Below are 16181 nucleotides of genomic sequence, written 5' to 3'. Positions count from 1 at the left end.
TGTTGCGAGATTAGTGCGCCTGTATTTTGTTCAGGTAGCAACGGTTGGCTATCTGGAAGCGGCACTAATATAGCTGGCATTACAGTTAGCGAGGATGTGAATACGCGGTGTAGTACGTGAGAGTGCAGCCGTCGTCGCTTCCTCTCTAAACTCGCTTTACCTCCTTCGCTCCCAGATGCCGCCACCATTGTTTCGAGTGGGGCGGCATCGCCGGCACTGACGCTCAACTGGGAACTGACCTTGCGACTCTAGGGTTCTGTTGCAACTGCGGTCCTTATCGGCCGCAAGTTATCGGGGCCTGGGCAACCTGGGAGAGTTCCGCGCATTCAGGTGCGGCGTTGGAGTACGTGTCGGCTTCTCCGTGGAAAGTGTACTCACACCCGCGAGACTGTTCCATTTCGGCAACAAACTATGTCCTAGTGACTTTGCGCCCACATCTTGTTTGCCCACAGTGCTGACTCCCTGTCTGCGAGAAAAGTGAACGGAGATTTGGAAGTAGCCGCTTAATCGCGGCACAACGCTTTGCAGCTACAGTGCAGCTGTTTTGCTTCAGTGCTTTCGTCACTTGCCAGGGAAAGATGAGCTACAGTGAGTACTCAGTTTCCTGTATCTTTGCGTACCCACTAAGCTAATTGATGGTCACTATAACAACGATACTTCGCGCGTTCTTGCCTGATATTTTGGTTATGCTACAAGAAACCAGTATTTACTTCAACTAACACCACTAATCAATGTCAGTACAGCTGCAAATCGCCCTTTAGTTGGTTACTATCAATTGATCTTTATTGCGCGGAAATCTATTTTATGTGAAGTGCTAGAAACCTGAGGAAAACGAGACATTCACTACGCTGTTTTAAACACCCTTGATTTCCAGGGGACACCATTGGATAGAACATCCTTGGTGATAGTGTTGTGCTCAGAAAGAAATACTTTTATCTGAAGAGAAAGTATACATTGATTTCTATTAATTAGCTTGACATGGAGTTGCTTCTGTGTATGAGTTTTTATTTGTCTGTGCGTGCCAGAGCTATAAGTGTCTGCATTTTAGGTTTTCGCGAAAATACTGCAGTATCAAGAAGTGAACAAGACCATTGGCTGTACCGTCACACGTCCACGGTAGAAAGATCACGACACGCTGAGCGCTGTCGGTTGCCGAGCTTTTCTGCTTATCCCCCGGTTCGTGGGCGGCGTCAAGTGGCACGGTATCTGACGTGTTTTGTTGCCCCGTAATCTCACTTGTTTCGAAGCACAAAATTGAACAAAGGGTGGGAGGAAACCCTCAGTTTTCTGATCAGAGTTCTGACAAAGGAACATGTCATTGCATGGGGAACTGCAGTCTTTCATACAGGAGATTACGAGGAAACAGGCAGCGCAGTAGTAGTGCGTCACTGATTTTGCATGCAAGCCGATAGCGGAGCAGTGAATTGGCATTAAGAGAAATTACGTTGCCTTCTGAACGGACGCAGGGCAAGGGCACAAGCAGGAACGCATTTGTCTGCTTTGAGGTTGCATTTGTTGGAACAAAATCGCTCAAATATCCCGAATGGCTTATTCACTTAGCGAGCAATCTCTTTGGCCGCTGTGCTCTTGCAATATGGGCGGCATCGGGAAAGATTTAATAACAGAGAGGCAGCGAGCAATCTTGTTTGAATGCGTGGCTCAGAGGGCTTGCTTGTTCGATAAGCGCAAAGATCCATTTCCTCAGTTCGCCATTTTAAAGAGCGCAAGTGCGCGCCTATCTTCCGGGGTACGAGAGATGGGTTTCGACACTACCATAAACTTGCCGTGGAGACAGTAGAAGCTTACCACTTTACTGAGCGTGTGTGGTGATATACGGTGTTTGTTCGCTCAAGAGTCATCAACATCACCAGCCTGACTACGCCCACTGCAGGGCAAATACCTCTCCTATGTCTCTTCATTAACCGTGTCCTTTTCCAGCTGCGGTCACCGTATCCCCGCAAACTTCTTAATATCATCCGGCCACCTAACTTTCTGCCGCCCCCTGCTGCGCTTGCCTTCTCTTGGAATCCTCCCCCTTACCCACAAAGACCAACGGTTGTCTTGCCTTCGCATTGCATGCCCTGCTCAAGCCCATTTCTTCCTAGTGATTTCGACTTGGGTGTCATTAACCCGCGTTTGTTCCCTCACTCACTCTGCCCGCTTCCGGTCTCTTAACGTTACACCTATCATTTTTATTTACATGGCTCGTTGCGTTGTCGTTAACTTAAGCTGAACCCTTTTCGTTAGCCTCCACGTTTCTGCCCCGTTGGTGAGTACCGGTAATACATCGCTGTTGTACACTTTTCTCTTCAGGGACAGTGGTAAACTGTCATTCATGATCTCAGAGAACCTGCCAAATGCGCTCCACCCCATTCTTATCCTTCTAGTTATTTCCTTCTCATGATCCAGATCAGCTGTCACTACCTGCCCTAAGTGGACGTATTCCTTTACCACTTCCAGCGCCTCGCTGTCAATTGTAAACTGCTGTTTCCTTGCTAGACTGTTAAAAAGTACTTTGGTTTTCTGCACGTTAATTTTTATACTCAGTGTTCTGCTCCGCCTGCCTAACTCATTGATCATGATTTGCAGTTCACCTCCTCAGTGACTTACCAAATAAATGTCATTAACGAATCGCAAATTGCTAAGGTATTCTCAATTAACTTTTATTCCCAACTTTTCCCAATTCAGGCCTCTGAATACCACCTGCAAACTGGCGCTCAAAGCACTGGCGATATCGTGCCTTCCTGTCTGACGCTATTCCTTGTTTGAATTTTATTGTTGACTTTATGGAGGACTGTGATAGCTGCACGGCCGTTACAGATCTCTTGCAGTATTTTTACATAAGTCTCACCTGCACCCTGATCCCTTAATGCCGACATGACTGCTGATGTTTCGACTGAGTCAAATGGTGTCCTTATCTAGCGCTAGCGCTAGATAAGGAAGCGCTAAGAAAGCACTAGCGCTGACTGCGCTTAGTGAACTCCTGCGAGTTGCTTTTGCTGTAAGTAAATTTCCTTGTCGAGTACACTTACGTTTGTCCAGTTCCGTTGCATTAATAAGCGCACAACCTTTTTTGTTGTCTTCCGTCCAATGACGCTGTGGGGTGCACAGCATTGCTAGAAACAGTTTAAAGAGCGATGTAATCATATCCGCAATTTCGAACAAAAATTTTGAATATTTGAAAATTGTAAGATACTTTCACGGTAACATTGAAGGTAATGGACCATTCTTCCGATACGCAGCAAAATCATTCTTTTATAGTGTTTCCTTCGGTCACATCGAACAGTTAAGACTCCCGTAGAAAACCAATGGGGAACGCTTTTAACGATAGCGAGAACGTTAATAAAAAAAAAATACATGACTGCCGTCGGGTGATCTGTTGATATGTTGATTGTTATAGTGAAATCTTACATTATATGAAAAAAATGTGTTCATAAATGGTTTCCTGTTCAAGAATGCTTCTGTCGAGGATTGCTGTGTATGGGTCGAAGATAGGCAATGCTACGTTCTTCGTTTCAGAAGCACTTTTCGGCGATGAAACTACCGTCAATTAGTGACTGTGTTCTGTTCGCAGCCGCTATCCTTGGAATACTGGGGGGGAATTTTAGGTTGTAGGTCATTGTAAAGTACGTTAGGAGGCGAAAACGGGCCAAATGCAGGGGTACAGTGCAGAAAAAAACGGTGTCGGCTTGCTTATGTGCATCTCACAGAATGCCAAACTCTTAATGTACGGCACAGCAAAAATAACTTTGTGGACGAGTTATCGTAGTTTAAAGTTGATGATAAGGAGTGATCGATTTTATTTATTGGTTTATAATGTTTATATCGTGGATTTTTTAACGTGCAGTTAGCATAATGTTTCTCGAGAGTCTCTGATTTCTATCCGAGTTGAAACCGCCCATGTGTCTCCAATGTTTGCAAAGATTGTTGCCTCTAGAGGGTGTAGTTCCAAAGTTGAGGGCAAATTGGGATTCCTATGAAGCCATCCATAAATTTAAAGCATTAAACTGTGTTGGTTCTCAAACTTGACTTTGCATAAACACAGGGCCATTTCAGTTCTCTCCTAGCCGCGGTGGTAGAATTTCATTGGAGGCGAAATTCTAGAGGCTCCTTGTGCAATGCGATGTCAGTGCACATTAAAGAACCCTAGCTGGTCGAAATTTCCGGAGCCCTTCACTACGGCGTCCCTCATAGCCTGAGTCTCTTTGGGACGTCAAATCCCCCATAAACCATGTACCAAACTATTTGAGTTTGCGTAGTTACGAACTGCAAGCTCCGGCAAATGTAATCCATGTGTTTCTTATATGCAGTGTACTGCAACCGTTGCGGATACAATACCCCATGCGAGAGGTGTCGGATGCAGAGGCAGTGTTTCTACGGCGATAGTTGGACTTCCAGTTCGAGGAAGAGCTGCGCTGTAGCGTCTTGTCAGACTGAAAGCGCGCAAGAGGTAAGTCCCACATGCACTCCTTCCGTTCTTCTTCGTTGAACGAATTCAACAGCAGTTTGTGAAGCTAAATTTATCCCCCTAAAACATGTGGCTTGCGGTACCCCAAAACCTCGCAGAGGAAAAATTCATGCAGGTTTTTTTTTGTGGCAAATATCTATTCAGTGGCTCGCTATGGCTACGTTGTTTCCTGTTGAACAGCGATAGACGCATTTGTGGCCGAGAACAATCGTATTTGAAATCGGAACATTTTTTTCCTGCCAAATTAGATTCACGCTCGTGATGTCAAGACCAGAAATGATTATGTAATCACTTTTCTGAAGTGAATTACGGTGTAGTCTAGCAACAAAGACCAGCGCTAAAACAAAACAAAACAAAAAATAAACTGCGTGGGGTGGCCGCAGGTCGCTAACGAAAATATCCGGCGTTGCGGATATCTACACTTAATTTGTGGAATTTTCTAGCCTCGGGAAACATGGCAACCTAACATGGCAACCTATCAAATCCGGCCAACATCTATTTGTCGTTTCGATGCCTGCAAGGGCACTGACTTTTTATCAGTTTTTTATTTTGAGGTATTACCGGAAGTTATTACCAACAGGTAATTTCAAAAGTTTAACTGAAAACTAAACTTTTTTATTTACCCTTGAATTCTTTTTCTTTCATTCCTTCGTGTATATATAGTCCGCATTTCTATGTGCGCATGTTTCGTACTTGCTAGGAAGTTTTAAAATGCCGGTTCTCGTGGAAGCGTTCCTGTCTCGTGGAGTAGAGAAAGTGACGCACTGCTGTCTGGAGCATAGAAGCAGAAGTTATGGTTCATCACATCTAAGGAAGAACACAAATAAGAAAATGTCATGCCGCTTCTATATGTGTCGCCTTTCCGGTCAATAAAGTTGTTGATAGTGTTGGCGTTGTGCTTCGTCCTTCATGCCTTTGTGTCTATTGCCGTGATGACGTCACTCAAACTATGTATACCAACCAGTTCAGATACAACCAGTTTTGCAGCGGTACTGGTAATACGTAATAAGTTCAGCGGAGAGTACCTATTTTCTGATGTAAACCAGCTGGAGTTCACAGCTGACACTGATGAGAGATTATTGTTCTGGAGTTCGAAGATCTCGACTTGGCTTACAAAAGGTTACTGACTACTATCATTTCCTTTCAGTTCTCATTCGCGAGGTTTCTTAAAGCGGGGGACCTTACCGACGTGGAGATTGCCGTCGAGAGCGACCGTTTCCCTGACCAGCGGAAGTCTTTCAAGGCACACCGGTTGGTCTTGGCACTGCAGAACGATGTCTTCAGAGCCATGTTTTATGGAGACTTCGCCAAAGAGGATCGGGTGGTCATCACCGACTTGCACCCGGAAGGCGTTCTAGGACTTCTTCGGTGTGTTCACTTTTGATATCAGCAAACTTGCTACCGCAAGCTGTTGGATTGTTTTCAGAGTCTCATATCTTTTTCTTATCCGCCCCGGCCCAGTGTATGTGTGAAGAAAAAATTGGTTGGTCTTTATTTCTTAGCAACATATGCATACATACTTCTTTGACAGGTTGTGGTCCAGAACTCGAGTGAGAGGTCTGAAAAGGATTATTTGAGTAGTCTGAACATACATAACGTCATGTTCAACTGCTGCATACGTACCACAAAAGGCTTTCTAAATGAAATATGTACCGCTGCTGGCGATGAGCCGCTCGGGGGAGCTTGTAATGACAGAAAACCTTGGACAGCTTCGCCAAGATCTCCAAGGCTGTCCCTTTTCGCAGCATGCACAACTCAGCCATCCCACTGAAGTGGCATGTAACTACAAGCGCGTATTTGTACCCATTTTTGCTGCGCGGCAGTGGACTAGGCGCGGACCTCTCGTGTGAGGCTGCGACGCTCCGAACCTCTTTAAGCATGTACCACAGGTGGCGTACAGGTCTCGGAGCATGCAGTCTGGTCTGTGGAAGCATCTGAAGTGCCACTGGCGGGAATATACCGTCATAAATTGGTACCAGTTTCTTCTCGACAGTTGCTCGGCCACTTAGGAGGTTCTGTTTGGAACAGACCCGAGGCCTGTGGCTCTGCCTCCTACGTAGTTGTGACACCGCCTAACCCATTGCGGGTGGTCTTGTGGTTGAGCATCCACCGTGGCCACGGAAGGCACTTCGATGTTTTGGTCACTCGCCGACAAAATAGGTGCGATTGCGCTATCAGCGTGGTGCTTAACTATTATTGCACCTGAACGGTCGGGAAAATGGCCCAGCAAGTCCTGGGACACTGCCCTCGTGGTGTGGTATGGTGGCCATCTGTTGGCGGCGCAATGGCAAAGGCGGCGATAGCTAGATCTGAATGGAGTCTGCAGACCTCTTGTTACGCTTCCACTGTGTCGCGTCAACTGCTATTTAAAGTTCAAACGGTTGAAGCACTGGTCAACCACTGTAACACAGTTCCTCGAAAACCTTAGGCGGTGGCGGCTCCAGCAATGTAACGGCACTGGCACCACATGGCTGCGAAAGGCTGGGATGAGCTTGCCTGCCACTGTAATACAGTAGACAGGAGGCTTCAGCGTTGAAGATCTCTGCATGATGTCAAGGGCCAGTCCTTTATATCATGAACGGCCGCATCGTGCTCGAGACTCGCTCGGAATTGATGGCTGCATTTCAGAGTGCATTCTTTGACACATCTACTTCAAAAGGCGGCGAGTTGGTTGCGTTTCTTGTGCAGTATCAGCTCAACTGGGATGCATGGTTTGTGGACAGCCTCCATCCATCGCCGACGGGTGCGTAACGGGCAGAAACCTAAAAGTCGTCAGTAGCTGAGAGAGCGAAGTTAACGCCATTCGCACGGTGGTGGCAATCAGCCGGAACGCTTCGATATATAGAAAGGGCGGTCTCACAACTTTATAATGACCACGGCTTCTAAGTGGCTCAAGAAGTCCACCTATTATCATGCTATAGCGCTGAAGATAGGCTTAAAGAGAGTGGGGAAACCAGCGCATGCCATGAGCCAAAAAACCCCGCCGATAAAACCGCTTCTAGGCACCAATAGCTGGCAGGAGAGCGGCTGGCAAATTTTACAAAACTGGTGCTCTCCAATTCCTGTCCCCTGGAAGCCATAATAGCGTATGGGTCAAATCTTAGTACCCCCCTCCCAGAAATGCCTGTGAGGTGCGTGTGCACTTCCCGCTGCTTTTATTATTGCCTTCTGGGCCACGAGCACCTCGCGACGAGGCTTGCGGCAAATCCATTGCCTGCTTCTGCTTGAAATATGTCTCTCGATGTGACGTTTTAGTAGCGACCCTCCGAACAATACGGCGCCTGCCAGGATACATAGGTGCCACGCAGGAGCCTTCTGCCGGCTGCGGAATCTGAGAATAAAAGGTTCTTAAGGCCTGGGTTAATGCCTGATTCCGGCGGACAGAGCCAAGGAGCAGCAAAAATGCTAGTCTAGGTTTTAAACCACAGTATGGATGAATGTATGTATGTATGTATGTATGTATGTATGTATGTATGTATGTATGTATGTATGTATGTATGTATGTATGCATGCATGCATGCATGCATGCATGCATGCATGCATGCATGCATGTATGTATGTATGTATGTATGTATGTATGTATGTATGTATGTATGTATGTATGTATGTATGTATGTATGTATGTATGTATGTATGTATGTAGTATGTATGTATGTATGGATGGATGGATGGATGGATGGATGGATGGATGGATGGATGGATGGATGGATGGATGGATGGATGGATGAGTGGGTGGGTGGATGGATGGATGGATGGATGGATGGGTGGGTGGGTGGGTGGGTGGGGGTGGATGGATGGATGGATGGATGAGTGGGTGGGTGGATGGATGGATGGACGGATGGATGGATGGATGGATGGATGGGTGGATGGATGGATGGATGGATGGATGGGTGGATGGATGGATGGATGGATGGGTGGATGGATGGATGGATGGATGGATGGATGGGTGGATGGATGGATGGATGGATGGATGGGTGGATGGATGGGTTGGTGGGTTTGTGGGTGGATGGATGGATGGATGGACGGGTGGATGGATGGGTGGGTGGGTTTGTGGGTGGATGGATGGATGGATGGACGGACGGACGGACGGATGGACGGATGGATGGATGTATGTGGATGGAATGATAGATGGATGGATGGAAAACTTTATTAGGAAATCGAGTTTGGACCCTTTAAGGTCTCAGGACGACCGCATAGCGCTCACATTACGCACATGTGTCCAGGCCACATAGGGCCATGGCACTGGCCCCCCTGGTTCACACAGCGAAGTTTGCAAACCTCACTGAGGGAGTAATAAATATGCGAGAGGTTTTGTTCTTGGCGTTTTAATACTTGGGGCGCCACTCAGTGGCTTTGCAGCGAAATAAAGAAAGGAGGGCCTGAAAGCCAGCTAGTCAGATGAGATTAGGAGGTGTGCGGGAATGCAGGTGAACATAGCTGGGGCTACACAGGGTTAGTTAGCGAACAATTGGAGAAGCATTTAACCTGCAGAAGAGGCTTAGTGTTTAGCTGTGAAATTTTTACCAGTAACGATCGCATGGGTGGATTTCTCACATTATATATCAGGGTTGAAAGTGAGACAATTTTTGCGATTTCTGAGATTCTCGCTAATAAACTGCAGTCCACAAGGAACACCGAGTGGCAGGCATTTTTTTGTGAATAGCGTACAAATAGATACCGGGAGGGGCTCCACTTCGCCATGCCTTCGATGCTCAGGAATTGATATTATAAGTGACCACTTGCCCTAAAGGGATAACGAGGAGAAATTCAAGTTGTCCGGTATCGATGGAGTTATCGATCAATTCGCTCTCAACGTAAGCTATCAAACCCTAGCCGTCCCAGCTAGCTTAGTTCGTAGAGCGACTGGCCCGGTGAGGCGGTGATCTCAGGTTCAAGCTCCGCACCAAGACGAATCTTTTTTTTACTACTTAGTTTTGTGGAAGCTCTTTAGCTTCCACAGAATTCATCTTATTATAGATAGATTCATAATATTCATAATCAGCCTCACTAAACCTACTGCAGGGCAAAGGCCTCTCCCATGTCTCTCCAATTAACCCTGTCCTTTGCCAGCTGCGTCCACCCTTTGCCTGCAAACTTCTTAATCTCATACGCCCACCTAACCTTTTGCCGCCCCCCGCCACTCTTACCTTCTCTTGTAATCCACTCTGTTACCCTTCAGGGCCAGCGGTTATCTTGCCTTCGCATTACATGCCCTGCCCAAGCCCATTTCTTCCTCTTGATTTAGACTAGGATGTCATTACCCGCGTTCGTTCCCTCACTCACATTAATACCGCGCTGATATTACCACGCTTTAATGATAAAGAGGCTATTTTGACCACGGCAACGGATATTTCAATGTAGTAAAGGCTGAAAAAAATGGAGTACACAGATATCGCCGCCCCTGGCTGTTCTCTCTAAGAAGCCGAGATGACTTGAAGGCAGTTTTTTTGCGTCGCGGATCTGTTGAGCTAGGCTAAAGCAGTACTGTTTTTCAAGCGCTGATCCCGGAGTCGTTTGCGGAGTTGACGCCAAGAGTTTAGTTGTGTGGTCGGGAAAAAGTGCTCCGTTTATAAATGCTGTTTTCTGAAGAATTACGTATTTTCTGTTTTCTCACAACAGAGTCACGAAAAGACGGAATATCGATTTTACTAGTTGCGAAATTGGATGGTTAAGTCGTCAGAGTCTTTTTAATAATTAAATGCAGATGCTTTCGCATGCTTGAGGTGCGGGGTTTGATCGCTAGTGCCGCCGGGTACCCACCGGTGATACAATGGGTACAATCTTCCAGTGACCTGGTACTCTGCTTAACTAGGGTTGAAAACTTGGGAATTCGGTCTTTCACCCCACCTTGGGCAAACGAAATATACCTTGTGCCATGGCGCTCTTTGGCCGCAGATGCCCTTGCGCCAAATAAATTGACTGCCATCATAAAATGCAGGTACTTCTACAGCGGTCAGCTGGAGGTGGATAGCGTGCATCAAGCCCTGTGCACTCGAAGCGCAGCCATCAAGTACCTCGAGCCGAAGCTTGCCCAGATGTGCTCTGCTTACGTCAAGACCAAGATGACTGCGAAGGACGTGTGCCCGGTCCTGGATTACGTTCTCACTATGGGCGAGGATGACAGCGACCTCCCCACGACCACCCTTATCCAAGGTGAAAGCCTCGCCGTCCTCTCCTCGCAAGAGTTCGAGTCCTGCTTGGAGTCCACTGCTCACTATGTCCTCGACTGTGTCGTCAGTGTGCCCGAAGCCACTGTGATGAAGGCGGTGCACGCGTGGGCCCTTAACCAGCTTCGCAACGCGGCAGCGGTCGGTGCGAAAGGGAGAACCCTTCGCCAGATAATGCAGCCGTTCTTCCCCAAACTACGATTCCTGGCACTCACGGCCCAGGACTTTGTATCTGGTCCGAACCTGTGGGGCGCCCTGAGTGCCGATGAGGTGCGGGCAATATTAAGCAACATCGTAAAAAGAGGTTCTGTACCTTTTCCGGCCGGCTTTTGCCAGACTGATGGTCCGCGTAAGGAGAAGATCTCTAAGTCACGAGGTGCACAATCTAAGGTATTTAAGGTATCTGAGGTATACCCTTCAGATTTTCTTGCACTGGGCCTTTTGCGAAGAGCAAAAATCAACTAACACTTGTAAGAAAACAAAAATTCATAAAACAGAATCTGTGCACTCAATTACAGAAGTTGCGTGCAATTCAGTACAGCAGGTAAGCTGTGAAACAGACTTCATGGCCTAAATTTCGAAGTCTTCCGTTCAACCTCGCTACGGCCTTTCTCCGTTCTTTGTACAGGTTGTAGCCTCCGCGGTGGCGTAGTGGTTATGGCGCTCGGCTGCTGACACGAAAGACGCCAGCTCGATCTCGGCCGCGGTGGTTGAATTTCGATGGAGGCGAAATTCTAGTGGCCCGTGCACTGTACGATGTCAGTGCACATTAGATTAGAGAACCCCTGGGGGTCGAAATTTCCGGCGCCCTTCTCTACAGCGTTCCTCATAGCCTGAGTCGCTTAAGGAAGTTAAACTAACGTACAATCGGTAAGCGACAATTTTTTTTATCAAGCAGAAAAACTCCGGGCCTTTTAAGAACAAACAATTCAGTTCTCAAATCTGTCAAAATCACTCTCTGAAAATGTAGCAATAAAACAAGTGAAGCATGTCGGGTTCGACGAACGGCTCGTCCGTTTCTCCGTTTCCTTATCGGCTTCAGAATCCAGCACCTTTTTTTTCAGCAGTATCTGTAGTCTGGCTTTCGTGAAGTCATTGAGAACTTCCTGGATACCTACTTCAGCAGCCATAGTAGAGGCGTTACTTCGCCCTCAATGGCGTGATTAATCGATGTTTAGCGGACGTGCTCAGAATTCGGCAACATAAAAACGACGTCCGTAAGTTCGCAAGAGAGCGCAATCCTGTAGCCGAACATTCCGAGGACTCAGACCATAGAATCAACTTCGAAGAAACCCGCATCCTCGGAACCGAAACAAATTACCACAAAAGGCTCATTCTGGAATCCTGGCACACCCAAACCGCCCCGAACGACATCAACCTCGCAAAAGGAAACCTGCCCTCACTATATGCCCAGGGACTTCTCTCTTCAATTCAACGAAAAAAAAGTCGCCATTGACCGACTCCCCACAGTGCGACAACGTGACTAACAGCCTTAACCCCCCTCCGCCCCCTCTCCCACGCCTTTCGCATCGCAGCTTTTGTTCCTTTGACTCCCTCCTCCCATCCATACTTAAAGACGCTAGCTACTGCCCTCAGTCATCACTGATGAAGGAGCCGAGTCGGCTTCGAAACGTTGAGTTTAATTTTTTGGTTGGAGACGTGCAGTTTATTATAAGTCTTCAAACCCAACTAGACGGGCAAATCTGTCGAAATGTTTAGTTTTCAATAAGAAATCCGAGCACTGAAAAGCATCCACTGCAAGAGGAATTCGCTTGCAAATCGGAGCTGAATGCATAGGGGAGCTGCTTTCACTGTGTGATCTAGCATGGTTAAATGTAGCAGGCGGTGTAGGGCAACGCATTTTGTTTACTTTGAAAGCTCCGCTGGCATTCTTCTGGTCTCATTCGAATTAGGTGCGCTAGCATTTCCGTATTCACTTCAGTTTTGGTTCGAGGCTTAGTTTCCAAGACCAAGTAGGCTTAGCACAAAGATGGGCGAAATCTGTCAATGCGGGCCTTACTGCTAGCGCACAAACACTGGAGAGGGCACTTAAGCTTCACCTTAAGGCATGGTGCGATAGGGTTAATGTCCATATATGCGCAATTGGTCGCTCTATACTTTACATTTACAGATCTCTGGGAGTCCTCACACCACACCACTCCTGGCGCAGTATGGCAGCGGTTAAACGATGCGTCACTGCCCTTCGATCGCAGGTGCTGCCACCGGTGGGGCTTGTGACACCCAAGTTGCTCTTCCATAGGAACCTGTAGTTGGCAATCATTCACTGAACTTCCACCTGCCACGGCGGGCTGTTTGCTCACAATCTGGTGGGAAGGTTGTGATGACTTCGCAAGGGTTCTTTTAAGGTGAAGCAGGCTTCAGACGAAGTTTGGAGAAATCGCTTAGTTATGACTTTAGTGTTAACCCACTAAAAACTAATCTAAACTAACTAAACTAACTAAAAGTAAATCATGTGCAGTCCGGAAGATAATCCGCAACACGTGGAATTTTATCTTGGAAACATTCGTAGTCTGTTGGCTATAGTCCGGAAAATACGGCGCGTCTTTGAAATATAACCAACGGTGTAAATTTAATCAATATTGGCTATGCTAAGGAAGAAACTCGGGCAAAGCGGTGCATTTATAACAGAAAACACAGCTCGAGCCAGACGATCCGACAGTAGTTGACACAATGCGCTTACTCGGACGGCTCCGTGTGGATGAAGGTCCTTAAGAAGTTGCCTGTCAAATCGTGCGAGAAGGCTCAGGATGGGTGACTGTACAGTGGTGCTCCAGCTGCTCCATTTGCACCATTCTTATAGATTTACATTTTGCTGCATTAGTCTGCTCCAAAAGCGGCAAGTTGATCAATACTGCGCCTTTGCGGCGCCAAAAAGTAGACGCGGTCACGGGAAACGGCTATTTTTGGAACCATTCAGGCTTTCAGTTGGCAACCATCTAAAACTTCTCTGCAGTTGGCAATACATTGGTGGTGGCGTAGAGTTTCTTACTATTAAGTAGAGGGAAACGTGGCAGCACTGCACCTGTACCTCCACGGGCGCGCAAAACATAATGGGGCGATGAGCTACTTGGTGCGGGACAGTAGGTTTCTTTCAGGAACACAGAGTGGCGTTACAGAGATGTCCCATTCCGTATACACGGCAGACGACTTCGGCGTAAAAGTAGTGCGCAGAAGCCATAGTAGCGAGAACGCAACAGCACACGACGCCAATAAAAGGTTTTTGTTTTCCGAAATTGTGCGGAAAAACCTTTTAAATTGTTGAAGCGACAATATTTTTTTCAAAAACATATTTCTTTTTAAAAATGTGCCTGTTAAGCACGAAATATTGGCTTTTGTGGTCTGCAATACTTGGCCGATAGGAGAGCAAGCAATTGCTTATTCTGAGCAAAATTTGCATTTACATGCTTTTCTGCTCGTTTGTTACGACTTATAGGCAGGATATTGAATGATAGGAAAATCTTAATTATCGAACAACGTTTGTTTTTTCATTATTTTTGGCCAAAAGTTGTGGTTCTGCAGTCGGTAGCTCTCCGCCCCATGATGCTTAGAGCGCCCGTGGTGGTACAGGTGGTCTCGAGGAAGCTCGATGCAAACTCCCATAGGCGGGGCGCCAGCTTTCCCTCTAGTTAATAGTAAGAGACTCTATGGGTGGTTGTGGGCTGGCGTGTGGTAGAATTTAGCAGCCAGTTCATTCGCGCACATGGATCAAGGAAAGAACTCAGGAGAGGCGGTTAAGTCACATTTCTTTCAAGCCAGCTCCCCCCTCCTCCCCCTTACTTGGCCGCCGTCTAAGCGCGCTTGCGCATGCGCAGCAGGCATTGCAGCAGACGACACCGCTGTGCCTGGCGTTACTATTGGCTTCGCCTTCGGCCAAAGACTCCCAGTAGTCCTTGCGAAAGCGCGTGACTTCCGGCACAAGTTTTTGGCGTGCAGCTCGGATAGCGAGGGCTCTCCCGAGTTTTCCTTCCTTCATGTTCGCGTATCATGTCGGTTGCATTTAAATGTTGCTTCATGTCAGTCAGCCCTGAAGCGGACTGAGGAAGTCATATCTTCTGTGTTGAAAAACAGAAGATTGGAGCAGGTCCAACGAGGTCAAGCTTTGTTGGAACAAGGAAATTTCAGCCTTGCTGATACACTTTGCGAGTTTGATGAATTTGTAAAAAAATTCCGAGAAGCTTTGAGATAGTGCCAACATGAAAAAGAAATAATTGTTCAAGTGAAGGCGTCCTTAGGAGTTTTAGTCAAGCGTGCCTGGCTGAACTTGCGTGGAAGACAGTGCCAGTATGAATAAAATGTTTTGTCACTGCTTTTTGTGAGCACCTTCGTTTTTTTTTTTCTTCCTAGCTACAGATGGGTGAACCTGATCTTGTTAGTTACACTCTTTTGGGTGACTCCTTTATTCCTTTCCCGGGTTGCTCCAGAATTATCGTTCTGATACAAAGTTGCTCCAAAATCAATATTTTTCTGCTCAAAAATTGCGCCGGAACTTGAAATGTAAGGACCCGCACTGGTGACGTGACCCGCGTCGTTGACAGACTGCAGCGCTCGTCGCATCTTCGTCTCGTGTCCTCGCCTCCATTCGGCACTGTTAACTTCAGGATGAAAAACCGACAAGCCCAAGCTGCCCTTCGTTTGGGAACCGCTGAGTGTCAAGTGCAAATAAGGTTCGATGTCGTTTTCGGTGTAAAATAATGCCACTGTAACCGTTATGTTTGTGTTTAAGACGCTGTAGCCTGTTTCCATAGAAGCGTATCATAAAATGATGAGGATGATGATGATGATGATGGATTTTAAAGGAGCAAAGGCATCTGTGGCCAAAGAGCGCCATGAAACAAGCCATTTTCTTCTACTTAAGGACCCATTACCTAAGCATCTCAACCTATATAATCCGAGCACGAGACCATGGGAAAGCTTGTACCCATTGTATCACCGGTGGTTACCCGGCGGCATTTGGGATCAAACCCCGCACATCCCGCATGCGAGGCGGATGCTCAGACCACTGCACCACTGCTGCGGTATTACGTGTCTTAAAATAAGCATGATGTGCACTAAAGAATCACTAATTCCGAAAAAAAATTCAAACAAAACGCGCGCACAGCGTATGAGCTTTGCATCCACCTGACCATCTGCCGTGGTGGTTTAGTTAAGCAGCGTGTCCGATTTTCGATCGAGAAGTCGCGAGTGTGATTCCCGGCTCATGCGCACTTTTTCAGCTGCTGCTTCAAGAGGCCAAAAGGCGAATAGACTCGGTAGAATAGTTAAATGAACACGAGGCATAGTCAGCCCACTGTCTCTTTTGTGGACGTGTCTCCTGCTCGTGCGTTGCCGATGGTTTGCAGCCTGTACATCCCTTAATCAGCTTTTGCACGACTACAGTTGTATTTTTATTCTAAAAGCCGACTTTCCACTGTTGCGTCGCTGCAAGGAAGAGAGGTAGAGGGAATAGAAAAATAGGAAGGGAAGTAATCAGTCTTGGGCTCTGCGTTTCTATCCTACACTGGAGGTAGGTAATATGAGGTAACAAT

The 16181-nt window shown here is 47.1% G+C and overlaps 1 protein-coding gene across 1 annotated transcript; it reads left to right on the top strand.

The window, feature by feature from the left end:
• The first annotated feature begins 248 nt into the window (after positions 1 to 248).
• On the top strand, positions 249 to 11147 carry LOC144101232 (BTB/POZ domain-containing protein 6-B-like). Its single transcript, XM_077634309.1, has 4 exons — positions 249 to 588; positions 4311 to 4450; positions 5616 to 5836; positions 10407 to 11147. The coding sequence occupies exons 1-4, from the start codon at positions 579 to 581 to the stop codon at positions 11098 to 11100; spliced, it is 1065 nt and encodes a 354-aa protein (XP_077490435.1). The 5' UTR covers positions 249 to 578; the 3' UTR covers positions 11101 to 11147.
• The last annotated feature ends 5034 nt before the right edge of the window (positions 11148 to 16181 follow it).

This window comes from Amblyomma americanum, chromosome 8 (assembly GCF_052857255.1).
Source record: "Amblyomma americanum isolate KBUSLIRL-KWMA chromosome 8, ASM5285725v1, whole genome shotgun sequence".
Classification (NCBI taxonomy): domain Eukaryota; kingdom Metazoa; phylum Arthropoda; class Arachnida; order Ixodida; family Ixodidae; genus Amblyomma; species Amblyomma americanum.
This window is presented reverse-complemented; position numbering and strand designations above follow the sequence as displayed.